At 34.4% G+C, this 14,929-nt stretch overlaps 1 protein-coding gene across 1 annotated transcript in view; it reads left to right on the forward strand.

Annotated features, from left to right (window-relative positions):
- The window catches only part of LOC111153326 (phosphatidylinositol glycan anchor biosynthesis class B), a 39,770-nt gene that overhangs the window by 16,754 nt on the left and 8,087 nt on the right, over positions 1-14,929 (forward strand). The window contains exons 6-9 of the mRNA XM_022512283.1: positions 2,941-3,081; positions 10,892-10,943; positions 12,006-12,217; positions 12,800-12,864. Coding sequence (XP_022367991.1) covers positions 2,941-3,081; positions 10,892-10,943; positions 12,006-12,217; positions 12,800-12,864 — 470 coding nt within the window. The remainder of the gene's footprint in view (positions 1-2,940; positions 3,082-10,891; positions 10,944-12,005; positions 12,218-12,799; positions 12,865-14,929) is intronic.

Genomic DNA, 14,929 nt, shown 5'->3' on the forward strand with positions numbered 1-14,929 from the left:
CTGAGAAAGATAAATACCATATAATTTCACTTAAAAGTAGAATCTAAAAAACAACAAATGAATAAACTTGACAAAAACAGACTCACAAATACAGGGAACAAATTGATGGGAGGAGGAATGCATTGGATGGGCAAATTTGGATGTACAATTTTCCATTTATAAAATAAAGTATAGCATTGGGAATATAGTCAATAATGTTGTAATAATTCTGTATGGTAATAGATGGTAACTACTCTTTTTGTGGTGAGCATTTTGTAATGTATAAAAATGTCAAATCACTATATTGTACACTTGAAACCAATAACAATACTGTATATCCACTATACTTAAGTTTTAAAAAGTAAATTAAAGAAAATATATGGACTGGATTTAGATTTATATAAACTGGGGAAGCAAATACCAAACAAATGGAACAACCAACATGAGCAAAAACACAGAGCTGTAAAAGGCTTTCATTTTATTGTGGGCAGGTTGTCCATTCTACCATACACATGGTTGGAAGCATGGGAGAAGGGAAGAATAAAGGATGAGGCTGGAATGGGACTTTGCCCTTCTCCAGAGTTTGGGCTTTATTCTGTAAGTTGTAAGGAACAATTGAAGGCTTTTGAAAGCATGATATAATCAAATCTGAGTAAGAAAGCATTCCCTTGCAATACCAATATTTAGAATATAATGAAATATAATGAAAGGGAGAAATATAGTGAAATGAAAGGGAGGCTATAATGAAAGGGAGAAAGCCAGAATTCGGTCTATTTAAGAATCCATTCTTCCTATATAAAAAGGTGGTTGGGAGAATCAACTCAAGTAAGATCATTTCAGCATTAAGACTCCTGACTGCAAGAATAGGCATTCACGTAAGTTTACCTATATGAAGAGAGCCTTATTGTAGGGCTGAAAGTAAAAATAAGGAAAAGAGGTACCTTGTGGCCAGGCCTAGAAGAAAATTATAGAGTATCTCAGCCACATAAATGAAATGAATGAATTATGGCAGTTTTGGGGAAAAGTCTGTTCTGTTGTGCCTTTATAGCCCAGTCTGTGAATTTGTTTTAGTTGTCTAATTTTAAGGCTCAGCTAGTCTCCATTTCTGTCCTCACTACCAATTGGCCAACTTTTTCTATTTTGCATTTAATTTAAGAAAATCTGATTAGGTCTGTTAAATGTCATCATCCCTATAGTTTCACACTGGCCATATTTAGCTTGGCTGCCTGTGTTCAGTCAGGAAGAGAGGGTCACGTAGCACAGGCAACTGCGGTAAAAGCATTCTTCCCGGGATAAACGTGACAGGTACTATTCCTGGACTTAGAATATATGACATTTTGCAAACTTCTTTAAAAATTTTATAAATGAAAGATGTAAGGATGGACTGCAAATATATAAGCATTGATTTCTGTAAAATGGTAACAATAAAACATCTCTCTTCACAATTAAATGAAAATCTGTATAAAGTATATATAGCCCAGGGCCTCTTACAAAGTAAGTGCTTAGTAAGTGCTGTTGGTGACAATGATACTCAGTAAAGGAATATTTGGGGGCAACACACACAAAAAGTAAGACGACAACTTTGGGAAAATATTCCAGACAAGTGACAGGACTTCATGTAAAATGATGGGACTGGGAAGGAAACAAGGTGGATGTTGCTGTTTGAGGGACTTTACAATTTTAAGACTGAGAAACTGAGTGATGCTATAAATATTAGACACTGAGCAAGTTTCAGGGAAGGTTTGGGGCTTCTTTCAGGTGCTTTGATTTTGAGTGCCAGTAGCAATCTGTGTAGAAATATTCAGAAAAGAGTAAGAAATCCAAGTCTGGAAGTTTGGAATGAGGTTAGGACTGGAAGTATACACTTGGGTGTCCTCTCAGTAGTTTGACCATAGCAGAGGTAGCAATTAGGATGCGAGCAAATCAGACCAACCTACGAATATGTTTTATTTCACCTGCATAAGACTTTTTGTTTTTTGAAGAAACTACTTGGCAAAGTTTTTTAAAAATTGGGAGAACTTACATAAAAACCTTGGTTTCTAGTTTCTCTTGAAAAAATGAGAGCCCCAGCAATATCTTGGGTCAAGATCCCTTCATGACAATATCAGAACCTCCCCACAGTCAATATCATTCATTTTCATTACTTATGTGGTCTCTGTAAGCATTTGAATGGAATCCCTGCTCTTTTATCCTCACCAACATTAGAAATTCATCTATAACTCTTTATTAGTTAATAGATATAAAATGGTATCATAAAGTTTTATTTTGCTTGCCTTCAGTTTTTAGCAGGGCTACCACTATTTCCATGTGATAATCTACTGTATGTAGTCCTTATGATTAAATTATTAGTCTTCTTTAGCCACTTATTGAGGCAAGTCCTAATAGTAAAAATCTACATTTTTATCCATGATCTTAGAGGTTTGTATGGTAGGCTTTTAATCAACTATACATATAGACCTTTTATTTGCATAAAATTAGCAGCTTACTTTCAAAACAAAATTGTAGGTACTAAGAAGCCCAACATTGCCTAAATCCTAGTATTTCCTTAAATGCATTTATTCTTTTTTTTTTTTAATTAAAGAATGGTTTTGTGTGATTTTCTTTTATCTCCTTAGGAGAGGCTTGGTAATTTTTCCATCAGGAAAGCAATTGGCAGAGTTGTATGGCTAAAGTTAGTATGCCTTTTGGCAAAACAAGACTAGCATTAAGACATAGAATAACTTAATTTCAAATATTAGAATGGGCTATTAGAGCTGAAAAAGACCTTAGATATTACCTCTTCTTATGGAGGAGAAAAATTAAGAGTCAAAAAATGTAAGTAACTTACCCAACTTCACATATCTATACCAAAATGAAAATGCTCTCATTAGGAAAAAAAAAATGTTATATCACAGCATAAATAGTAGATAACTTCTACACTCATTTCCTAGTTTCTTGATAATACATTTTCCTTGCTTATAGTGTCAAGTACTCGTCCCTGGTGGCACTTGCCTTCATAATTCGTCCCACAGCTATCATTCCATGGATACCCTTGGTCTTTAGACATTTCTGGCAAGAACAGAAAAAGCTTGATCTTATTCTGCATCAGTTTTTACCTATAGGGTAAGTATGGCTATAATCCATCTATTAATGTCCATAACCTATAAATTATAGATTATGAACAAGATTTTACATCTTGTAGTCAATTATTATATCTTCTAATGTCAGTTAGAATTGTCAGACTAGGGAAACAGTATTTCTAAATTTATAATTTATATTTTTATATTTGTGATTATTAACTATAATTGTTTTAATTTACTTAAATGGGGATCTTTGGAACTTTTCTCACTTAGAACTTTTCTATACATTTCCTAAATATCTCTCATGTACATTTTAGAGATACTTGATTCTTTTACATTTGTATAAGGCTTTATAATTTATAATGTATATTTACATATTACCTCATGACTCACAATTCTTGGATCTAGACAATGTAGGTATTTTTAGTTTGTAGTAAGGAAATGGGGGGGGGGAGGCGGAGCATGGTGAAATTAAACATGCCTTAGCCAGAGTCTCTGGGTTGGTTGCTGTGATGGAACTAGGATTGAAACCCATGTCTTCTGTGTTCAATTCAATAGCATCTATACTAAAATTGGGACAATACAAAGAAGATTAGCGTGGCCCCTGTGCAAAAAAACAAGACCAAACCAAAATAAAAACACATGTCTTCTAATTTTGAGCTCCTAGGATCATACTTATCCCAAGTATCTAGTAGACTATCCAGAATAGTTATTTATTGAAGGGCTGAGTTAATTCTGATTCTTAGAACAACAATCTTTTTACTATACTAGTATTTACTCTGAGTATTTTTGGATAAGAATTAAAAAGGACTAAATCGGGGCGCCTGGGTGGCTCAGTGGGTTAAAGCCTCTGCCTTCGGCTCAGGTCATGATCCCAGGGTTCTGGGATCGAGCCCCGCATCGGGCTCTCTGCTCAGCAGGGAGCCTGCTTCCTCCTCTCTCTCTGCCTGCCTCTCTGCCTACTTGTGATCTCTGTCTGTCAAATAAATAAATAAAATATTAAAAAAAAAAAAGGACTAAATCATCTAGAAGCCAAGTTACCACTGTTGTCATTTCTCAGATTTATTAACATTGTTTTAATGTATTGCATTCATTCAGCAAATATTTGTTTAATCCCAGTAGGTGCCAGGTACTGTTCCAGATGCTGGAGATATAGCAACTTAACAAAGTCCCTGCCTTCATGAAGTTTATATTCTAGTGGGAGAAGACAGAAAACTAAAAACATAGAGTAATATGTGTCTGTCAAGTGATAAATGCTACAGGGAAAAATAATGATAGATAAAGATAGAATGCTGGTGTAGGGGATGCCTGGGTGGCTCAGTCAGTCAAGCATCTGCCTTTGGCTCAGGTCATGATCCCCCGGGTTCCTGGGATCAAGTCCTCCATCAGGCTCCCTGATCAGCGGGGAGCCTGCTTCTCTCTCTGCCTGCCACTCCCCCTGCTTGTTCTCTCTCTCTCTCCCCCTCTCTTTCTCTCTCTGACAAATAAATAAAATCTTAAAAAAAAAAAAAGAATGCTGATGCAGGAGAGAAGCATTGTTATTTTTTATAGGGTATTTTTTATGGGGAAGTCCACCATGATAAGGTGCCACTGGAGCCAAAACCTAAAGGAATTGAAACAAGGAAATAAGGAAAGAAGGAAAGAAAATTCCAGGCGAAGAGAGCAGCAAAGATCTTGACGTAAAGGTGTCTTTGGCATATCTGAGGAACAGCAAAGACTGGTGTGGCTAAAGAAAGCTGAATTTGGGAGAATATGATAATGAGGTCAGGGACAACAAGGGCTCAGATTATGTAGGCTTTTACACAGGGAGATAAAAAGCCTTTTTTCTCATCGCAATACAGTGTATAGTTTACTCATTCAACAAGCATTTAGCCTGCTTTGTAGCAAACATTTGATGATTCAGAAGTGAGTAAGATGCAGTGTCTGTTCCCAAGGTCAAAATCTGGGGGTGGGTGGGTAGATACAACAGTAACTCTTGATCAGCGATATAGACTATTCTAAATAGTTATGTAACAAAATGTAGAATAGATAATAAAAAAGCCTAATTCTGCTTCCAAGGGAAACATTTATAGAAGGTTTATAAAGTAGATGATGTTTTAAATAATATCAAAAAGTGAACATGAGTTTGCCAGGCCTAGGGGATCAGCATGCTTCGAGCTGTAAAGGCCTGAGGGAGCCTATTCGTATAGATCAAAATGCTTGTCTTTTTTATTTTGAAGGGAAATATATGAAAGAACAAATGAGATAATGTATGTGAAAATACTTTAAAACTATACAGTGCATAACAAATATGATTCACAGTCCTAATTAGTCTTAAACTGTCAAGTGTTGTTGCACTGAGTTGGCCCCAGCCAATAGCCTTTTATGTACTAACCACCCTTTAAAAATAACCATTTGCAGGGCACCTGGCTGGCTCAGTTGGTAGAGCAAGGTAGGCCTTGATCCCAGGCTTGTGATTTCAAGCTTCATGTTGGGGGTAGAGTTTACTTTAAAAAAAAAAAAAACAAAAAAAACACAAAATTCATCTATCACCCTACTTTACATATGAGGCATTGGAGATTCAGAGAAGGAAATGATACCTGCAAGGTGATTGGGCTGGTCAGGGTCAGAACTGGGAAGGGAACACCAAACCTCTAGCACCTAGGGCTATTTATTTAAAAAAAAAAAAAAAGAAAGAAAAAAAAAAAGAAAAAAAAAAAAAAAAAAAAAAAAACCCTGGAACAGTAGCATGTCCAGTCAGGAAAAGTATCTCTAAATACAGAGAAAAATCTTGCATTCGTCTTAGGAAATTTTCTATTATGTATGGACCTACTTCTCCTTGCCTTTTATATGACATTGAGAATTTGGGACATCATTTTGTCATTTATTCTGTCATCATTTTGTCATTTATTCTGTAAAATCAAAAAAGTTGCCTTTCAGCTGCCACATTCTCACCAACAATTAGCAAGACAAAACAAACTATGGGACATCATTATAGATCTTACAGGCATTGAGATAAGAAGATATTATGAACAACTTTTTGCTAATAAATTTGACAACTCAGATGAAATGGACAAATTCCTAGAAAAATACAACTTACCAAAACTGACAAAAGAGGAAATAGTAAATATGAATAGTACTATGCATATTAAAGTTAATTTGTAATTAAGGACTTTAAACAAAGGAACACCAGGCTTAGATGGCTTCACTGTGAATGCTACTGTATGTTTAAGGAAGAAGAAACATCAATCCACATAAACTTTTCCACAGAATAGAAAAAGAATCACATTTCCCAACTCTTAATGAAGACACCATACCCTTGATCCCAAAATCTGACAAGGATGTTACAAGAAAAGCCAATTATAAATCAGTATCTCTCATGATAAGAATGCAAAATTCTTAAAACTTATCAAATTGAATCTAACGATGTATTAAAAAGGAGAGTGGGATGCCTGGGTGGCTCAGTCTATTAAGTATTCAACTCTTGGTTTCAGCTTGGATCATACTCTCAGGGTCATGAGATCGCCCTGTGCTGGGTGTGGAGCCTGCTTGGGATTCTCTCTCCCCCGTCTCCTCCTCCCCCTCCCCCCCCCCCCCCTCCCCCCACACGCCCCCTCTCTCCCCAAAAAAAAAAAAAAAAAAAAAAAAAAAAGAGGGCGCGCCTGGGTGGCTCAGTCGTTAAGCATCTGCCTTCAGCTCAGGTCTTGATCCCAGGGTCCTGGGATTGAGCCCTGCATCAGACTCCCTGCTCAGCAGGAAGGCTGCTTCATCCTCTTCCATGCACCCTGCTTGTTTTCCCTCTCTCACTGTGTCTCTCTCTGCCAAATAAAATCTTTAAAAACTTTTTTAAAATTTAATTAAAAAGAGAATACATTATAAGCAAGGTTAGTTTTAGTTCAGGAATGTGAAGTAGGTTTAGTATTTTAAAATCAATTGGTATGATTCGTGACATTAACAGAATAAAGGAGAAAATTCATAGGATAATCTTAATAGACACAGAAAAGCCACGTGATAAAATTAAAAGCCTACTCATGATGGGTGAGAGGGAACAACCATTAGAAAATGTGTATTAGAAGGGGACTTCACTAAAATGACAAAGATTTCTATAAAATGTTATAGCAAAATCATACTAAGTGTTGAAGCCCTTAAATCCTTTTACCTGAGATCAGGGGCAATATATTATGCTCATTATTTCCCCTGCTATTTAACAGTATATGTTCTAACTAGTGCAGTAAGGCAAGAAAAACAACTGGTTGGAAAGGAAGAAATAAAACCATATGGCATGACTGTATGTAGAAAATCCAAAAGAATCTAAAACCAAACTATTAGGATTAGTAAATAAATTCAGCATGTTCACTAAATACAAGGTGAATATACAAATATTTATTTCATTTGGATGCTAAAACTAGTGGCTAAAAAGGAATAAGAGGAATAAGAGGATATTTATATAGTCTCAAAGTGTCTCCCCATAAACCATTAATTATAAAGGATAAAATCATAATTTTACAGTGGAGAAACTTGACAGACACTTCCTTAATCAAGGGATCAAAGTTAAGGGGTGCCTGGCTGGCTCAATTGGCAGAGCATACAACTCTTGATCTCAGGGTTGTGGGTTTAAGCCCCACATTGGGTAAAGAGATTACTTAAAAATAAAATTTTTAAAAAATAAATAATTAAAAAAAAAAGGGATCAAAGTTAACATTACCAGTAACTGGACGGATCACTATCATGAAACACATAATCAGAAGCAGAGAAAACACCCTGTCACTTCTATGGTATTACTCTCGTTATGTATAACCTGAATCTATTCATGAAGAATATCAGACAAACCCAAATTGAGATACATTCTAGAAAATAACTAACCTGTATTCTTCAAAGATGCCAGTCATGAATGACAAGGAAAGGTTAAGGAAATAATCTAGATTAAAGGAGACTATAGAGATACACAAGTGAACACAACAAATAATAAGAATAATAAGAAAAAATCAAATTTTTTTTCTTTGTATAAAGGAAATTATTGGGACAAGTGGTAAAATCTAAACAAGGTGTAAATTAGATAGCCATAAAAACTTTGTATTTCCTGTTTCTGATTATTTGTGATGTAAGAGAATTTTCTTGTATTTAGGAAATAGCCACTGAAGTATAGGGATAAAGGTGAATGATGTCTGCAACTTACTAAACAATTCAGAAAAAAATACATATTTAAAGAGAAAGAAAAAGATAAAGCAAATATGGTAAAATGCTAACATTTGGGAAATCTAGGTGAAGGATATATGGAAATTCTTTATACTATCCTTGCAACTTTTCTCAGTCAGAAATTATGTCAAAATAAAAAATTAAGGGGTGCCTGGGGGGCTCAGTTGGTTAAGCATCTGCCTTCAGCTCAGGTCATGATCCCAAGGTCCTGGGATCGAACCCCACATCAGGCTCCCTGCTCGGTGGGAAGCCTGCTTTTCCCGCTCCCACTCCTCTCCCACTCCTCTCCCACTCCTCCTGCTTGTGTTCCCTCTCTCTTTCTATGAATAAAATAATAAAAGATATACAAGGACTCTACATAGGAAGGTATAAAACATTATTGGGAGAAACTAATAAAGACCTAAATAAATGGAAGAATATGCCATGCTCATGGATGGAAGACTCAATATTTTAAAGACATCAACTCTCCCCAAACTGTGATCTGTATATTCAGTGGAGTTCCAATTAAAGCCCAGTATGGTATGTGTGTGTGTGTGTGTGTGTGTGTGTGTGTGTGTGTGTGTATGAACTGATAAAGCTGATTTTAAATATTTAAGTGGAATAAAAAATACTAACTAAAAGAATTAGAGAAAATAATGTTGGATGACTTGACTTTATAGGTATTAAGACTTCTTACAAAGTTACAGTAATTAAGACAACTTAGAATCAGTGCAAAACAAATAGACTGACTGGTGAGACATAATAGTCCAACAACAGACCCAGACATAAAGTCACTCATTTATGATTAACAGTGATAAGGCAGTACAGTAAGTCTTTTCAATAAATATATAATTAGCTGGATATCCATATGGACCCCTACTTGCCACCATAACAAAAAATAAAAATCCAGGGAAATATAGATATTAATGTAAAGGTAAAAGAATTGCACTTCTTCAAGATGTGATAGAATATTTTCATGACCTTGAGACAGGCAGAGATTTCTTAAGTAGAATGTAGTATTAACTATAAAGGGAAAGATAAATGCATTTGAATACATTAAAATTCAAGACTTTTGTTCATCAGATTCACCATTAAGAGTGAAAAAGCAAGCCTCAGACCAGAAAATATTTGTAGTATAAAACACAACACCAAGAAAAAACGTCTATCAATTATATACAAAACTTGTACAAATCTTTAAGAAAAATAGAAAACTGATTAAAAGACCTGAACAGGCACTTCAAAAGATATTTAAATGGACAAGAAGTATAAAGGTACTCACCTTATTAGTCACTCAGGAAATGTAAATGAAAACCACCCTGACATCCTAGTATACATCTACCCAAATGCCTGAAAGGATATAAAGACTTTATATATTCCTGTGGGAATATAAATTGATACAACCACTTTGGAAAACTGTAAGAATTTACTAAAGCTGATTGCACTTATACCCTGGAGCCCAGTAATTCGATCCTAGGTATATACTCATCAGAAATGTAAGTACATATATTTGGGAAACAAAAGGCACATAAAAGAATGCTCATAGCACTGTTCATAATAGCTAAAAAAAAAAAAAAAAAAAAAAGCAGCATCCATCAACAATAAATACATTGTGGCATAGTAATTCAGCAGAATACTATATCATATTATAAATGAAGTACTGCAACCTACAAAAAATGTGGTTAAATCTCACATGATTGAAGGAAATTGGATATGAGTACTACAGTGTGATTTCATTTTTGTAAAATTCAGTAAAGGTAAAACATCTAAACTATCATAAGTCAGGATAGTGGTCCCCTTTGCAAAAGGAGTGGAGATTGACTGGTTGGAAAGATAGAAGAGCCTTTTGAAGTACTGCTAATGCTCCATACCCTGGTCTATAGGACAATTACACAATTGTGTCCATGCAGTGATGATTCATGAAGGCTTATACTCACTGATACATAGTGTGTTTTTCTGTGTATATGTTTATAGTATGCAGCCTCTGAGATGGCCCCCACTGATCCCATCCTCTTGATACTCATGCTATTATATAATCCTCCTCTCTTGAGCTTGTGCTGGACATTTTGAGTTAATTCTAACAAATAGCAATATGGCAGGAGGGATGTCACTTCCATGATTGGGTTATAAAAGGACTTGGCATCCATGCTAGATGCCCATCTTACTCTCTCTTTGCTGACCTACCCTGTGGGATGCCAGTCTCCATGTCAGGAGGTAGTCTTTAAAAGTCTTTAAAATCTCCCATGTGTGGGAGATTGAGCTCTGCCAACATCCATGTTGAGTGAGCTTGGAAGCAGATTTCCCCACCAGCACCAGTCAAGTCTTCAGATGAAACTCTTTAGCCCCAGCCAACATTTTGACAATTCATGAAAGGCTTTGACCCAGGGACACCCAGCTAAGCTCCACTTGGATTCTTGGCCCATAATGAAGTAATAAATGTTCATAGTTTTAAATTGCCAATATTTAGGGTACTTTGTTGTATAGCAATAGATAATACAGTGTTTATTACTTTTAGAAACTTTCCTTAAATACAGCTTCTGTCAGTGAAAGATCTCTCAACGTGTAAATCCATATTCAGTTTGCAAAAGTGTAAGGCATTTTTAAAGTGACTTTGGTTAGCCAAGCATTTGTAAAAGCCATATGCCAATATTGGATTTTTTGTAAGTTCAGAGTGTTAATCACCCTTCTATTTTGTTTTTCAGATTTGTCACTTTGAGTTTGTCTCTGATAGTTGATCGTATTTTTTTTGGTCAAGTAAGTAAAAATACATTAAGCTAATAGCTATTTTTAATCTAACCATTTATTACACTAAAAACTCAACCTGACCTATTAATCTGTGAATATTTAGGAACACAGGCAAATCACTTTTTAAAAATTTTATGGGATACATTGAAAAAAAAAAACTATTGGCATCTGCCTTTCATTCAATTTGCTGTGTTTTCTATAAAACGGAATTGTGTATTCATAGTTGAAGTTAAAAGGAGTCCATTTTATGGCATTTTTGTCAAGTTTGTACAATTTAGTCAGGTTTGTTACAAAGGTTAAATTTTTAAACTTTAATTGAACTCAATCATTCAGAATTCCAAATTAATCAGAATACTCTCTTCAAGGATTTGATTTGACATTTTAATGTCATGACTGTTGGTTATGGCCTTTGTTTGTTTTTAAAGGTTCCCTGATTTTAAGTCACTTAGGGGCTCTGGAATCAGGTTGCCACAGTTTGAAACCTGGTGCCTTCATTATTAGCTATGTGACCTTGGATAAGTTTCCTTAACTGGAAATAACTGTGGTACATGTTTCATAAGGTTGAAGGATTAAATGAGATAATGCATGTAAATGCTTATAATATTGCCTGGCAGAAATGAGCACTTACTGTTAACTGCTGTTGTTGCTGAACTGTTGTTGTTGTTGGTGACAATTCAAAAGGTAATGTTCTCAAGGCTTATATTTTAATATGTGATATCGTAAACTATAAAGTTTTTAATATGGGTAACACATATACTCATACAAAACCCATTTTGAGGATCTTCTTTATCATTTACTGTATATAAAACTTACATTATCAAAATACATATGAACATTTATTCATGATTTCTTGAATTGCAGAAATCTAGTTTTTTTAATAAATTAACAACACATTAAAACTTAGAACATTATAAATGAATAAAGAATGATTTCATGTTGTAATTAATCAAAATTAATATAAAGTATTGTTTGGTTTTTAGACTTCATTCAAGATTCTGCCAAATTCCCTAATGTTGAAGATTCATACTTGGCACTAATATATTTCTGTTTTCTTTCCACCAACTATTCCAGTGGACCCTGGTTCAATATAACTTTTTGAAATTTAACGTGCTTCAGAATTTGGGAACATTTTATGGTTCTCATCCATGGCATTGGTACTTTAGTCAAGGATTTCCAGCTGTCTTGGGTACTCACTTACCCTTCTTTATTCATGGCTGCTTTCTGGCCCCAAAGAGGTACCGAATACTTTTGGTAACTGTGCTATGGACACTGCTAGTTTATAGGTAAGATTTTATTTGTTCAAATAATTTATTTAATGTTACCAAGAATTTAAATTATTCAAAAAGTAAACTGTTTATCTTCTGGATATGTATTAACTCTTATGATTTATTACTGGAGATTATTTAGCAGACAGAAAAGGTAATAATTATGCTGATGCTCAGAATGAATACTTCTGATATGTATAGTTTGCTTGACAAGGATTACATTCAGTTTTCAAGGAGCTGAAAAAATTTTATTTGCTCTTAAAATTTGAAACTACCAAAATTTTAAGTATTGAAGGACTAGAGAAATATTTTTAAATGAAAATGTATGTATCTGTATTCCAAATTTGAGTAATATGACTTAATTGGATTGGTAACAGAAATCTTTTTTAGAATGTAATTGTACTTTAGAATTTCATATTGACATCAAATATTAGGATTACTTTTAACACATCATCACCTTTTAACCAAAAAATAATGAGACTGAGTCCTGAAGCAGGAAATTCAGTCTCAGTATTTAGAAAAACAGGTTAATATTTCATTTTAAATATATTTACTTCTCAAATTGTCATATAATTCTCTTAATATCTTTTTTTATTATAGCATGTTGAGCCACAAAGAATTTAGGTTTATCTATCCAGTTTTACCATTCTGTATGGTGTTCTGTGGTAAGTATTTTTGTTTAATATAGAAAAAGTTGCATTTATGTAGAAATAGGTTAGATAATAAATTTTCCTTAAACACTAAAATACGTTTTCAACTAAACTAAATGAGAGATGCTCCTTAATTACAAGGTAGACTATTACAGTATTCTTTTTACTGCCTAAATATACTAAATGTGATATAAAATGTGATATAAAAACATGAGGATTTAATATGCAAAGGACCTTTCAGTGGTGGTGTTTCTGGCTGTAGGACTCTTTCATTCTAAAGTAATGAAATATGTCTATTTTATAATAGCATTTTAAGTTTATGATTAAACTATGGAATTCTTCATTTGACAAATGAAAAATATATTTACAGCTGTTGAAACTACTTTTTAATGCTTCTTCATACACATCTACCACTTTAAGACTCACTCTAATGCATACGCAATTTTTAAAGTGGTCCACGCCGCTGATTTTATTTTTGGCTTTTTCTCCATTTTTCCACTAGGTCTTTTGGAATAATTTTTTTACATGTGACTTCTATAAAGTCTTATAGCACTGATCTCTGGAGAAAGTGAATTTTTACATTGGTTGGTTTGGAAAAAATATGAATTGAAACTTTATTAACTTCAAGTTTAATTTAGAATAAATGACTTGGCTTCCCTCAAATATTAAAAAAAAAAAATCACTACTGGGGAGGGAAGAAATAAGTATACAACGGAGACTGGAGGCTGGGAAAAACTAGGGAGTTAATGATATCAAACTTTTGACCTAAAAAAAAAAAAAAAAAAAAAAAAAACCACCAAACCACCCACTGGGTTAAGCAGCCAGCTTTGATCAAGTATACACTATCTCAGCTATATGTACTGTCTTCAACGGAGATACAAACATAATTTATATACAAATACATATATAACTTATATATGTATGCACACACACATCCAAATATTTGACACATCTGAATTGCTGAAACCAAAGTTCATTTGTGTTATGACTTTATAGTCTCACTTCATATATAGATGCAGGCACAAATTATAGGCATCGAACAGCTATGTGTCAAGTCTTAAGAATAGTGGGCGGATTCATCAGAGCAAATCTACACATCTGTTCATGAATCACTATTCAGATTTAAAATTTTTCTTTACCACCACTTGAGCTGGAGTTGAGTTATAATTAAATCAAGTCCAGAGGTCAAATATTTGTGTGTGTTATTTGGTTAGTTTAGGAACTTGGTTTCATTCCATTTTTATAATTTAAGGTTTTTCTAGCATTCTACTTCTGTGCCATGTCTTTACAGAGTGTTTTAGAGAAAGACTGGGTTGTCTGAATCCTCATTCCCAGTCCAGAAGAATGAATCTTTTAAGTAGCACATTCTTGGTAACCTGTTTCCAATTCCAAAGATTGAGATAAAATGCTGATGAGGTTTGAAGAGGATCTCCTTCTAATGAACAAGAATCAGCCTTTGTTCCATATTTTGTCCACTCAGAAGGATCCCTAAAGGACTGGGAACTAGCAAAACCCCTCATTTTCTCAAAGAATGTGATCCCTCCTTTGGACACATACCTAAGGTCCTTGAATTGGACCTGAAGAGACTTGTATTCCCGCTAAGAGTCCATAGTGAGCTCACCGGGACATCAGTCTTTGGATGTTCAGGAGCAATGTCAGAAAAGAGTTCTTTTCAGAATTGTTCTAAATGGCCAAATTTGTGTCTTTTCTAACTATATGAAATCTTGAGTTATACTGTACCTCAAATCTCAGTTTTTATTCTTTTTTTGGCCTGTTTTAAAAACCTGATTTTTAGATAAACAACTCAGTCAGCAATTTCTTTATAATAGCCACCTTAAAACTCAGTGGCTTAAAACTTACTATGTCTGTAGTTGGCTCACTATCACTTCCACCACATTCTTTTGGTCAAAGCAAGTCGCAAAGCCAGACCAGATTCAAGAGATGAGAAAGAAACTTCAGGCTCAGGTAGAGATTGGACATGAAGAGGGATAACTGCAGCCATTTTTTCAATCTACAGTAAATTCTCTTGCCTAATTTGAATTTCCCTCAGTTCTATCCAGAACAGGACTAACTCTGAGAA

Source organism: Enhydra lutris, unplaced genomic scaffold (assembly GCF_002288905.1).
Source record: "Enhydra lutris kenyoni isolate GAN:26980312 unplaced genomic scaffold, ASM228890v2 scaffoldscaffold31, whole genome shotgun sequence".
Lineage (NCBI taxonomy): Eukaryota > Metazoa > Chordata > Mammalia > Carnivora > Mustelidae > Enhydra > Enhydra lutris.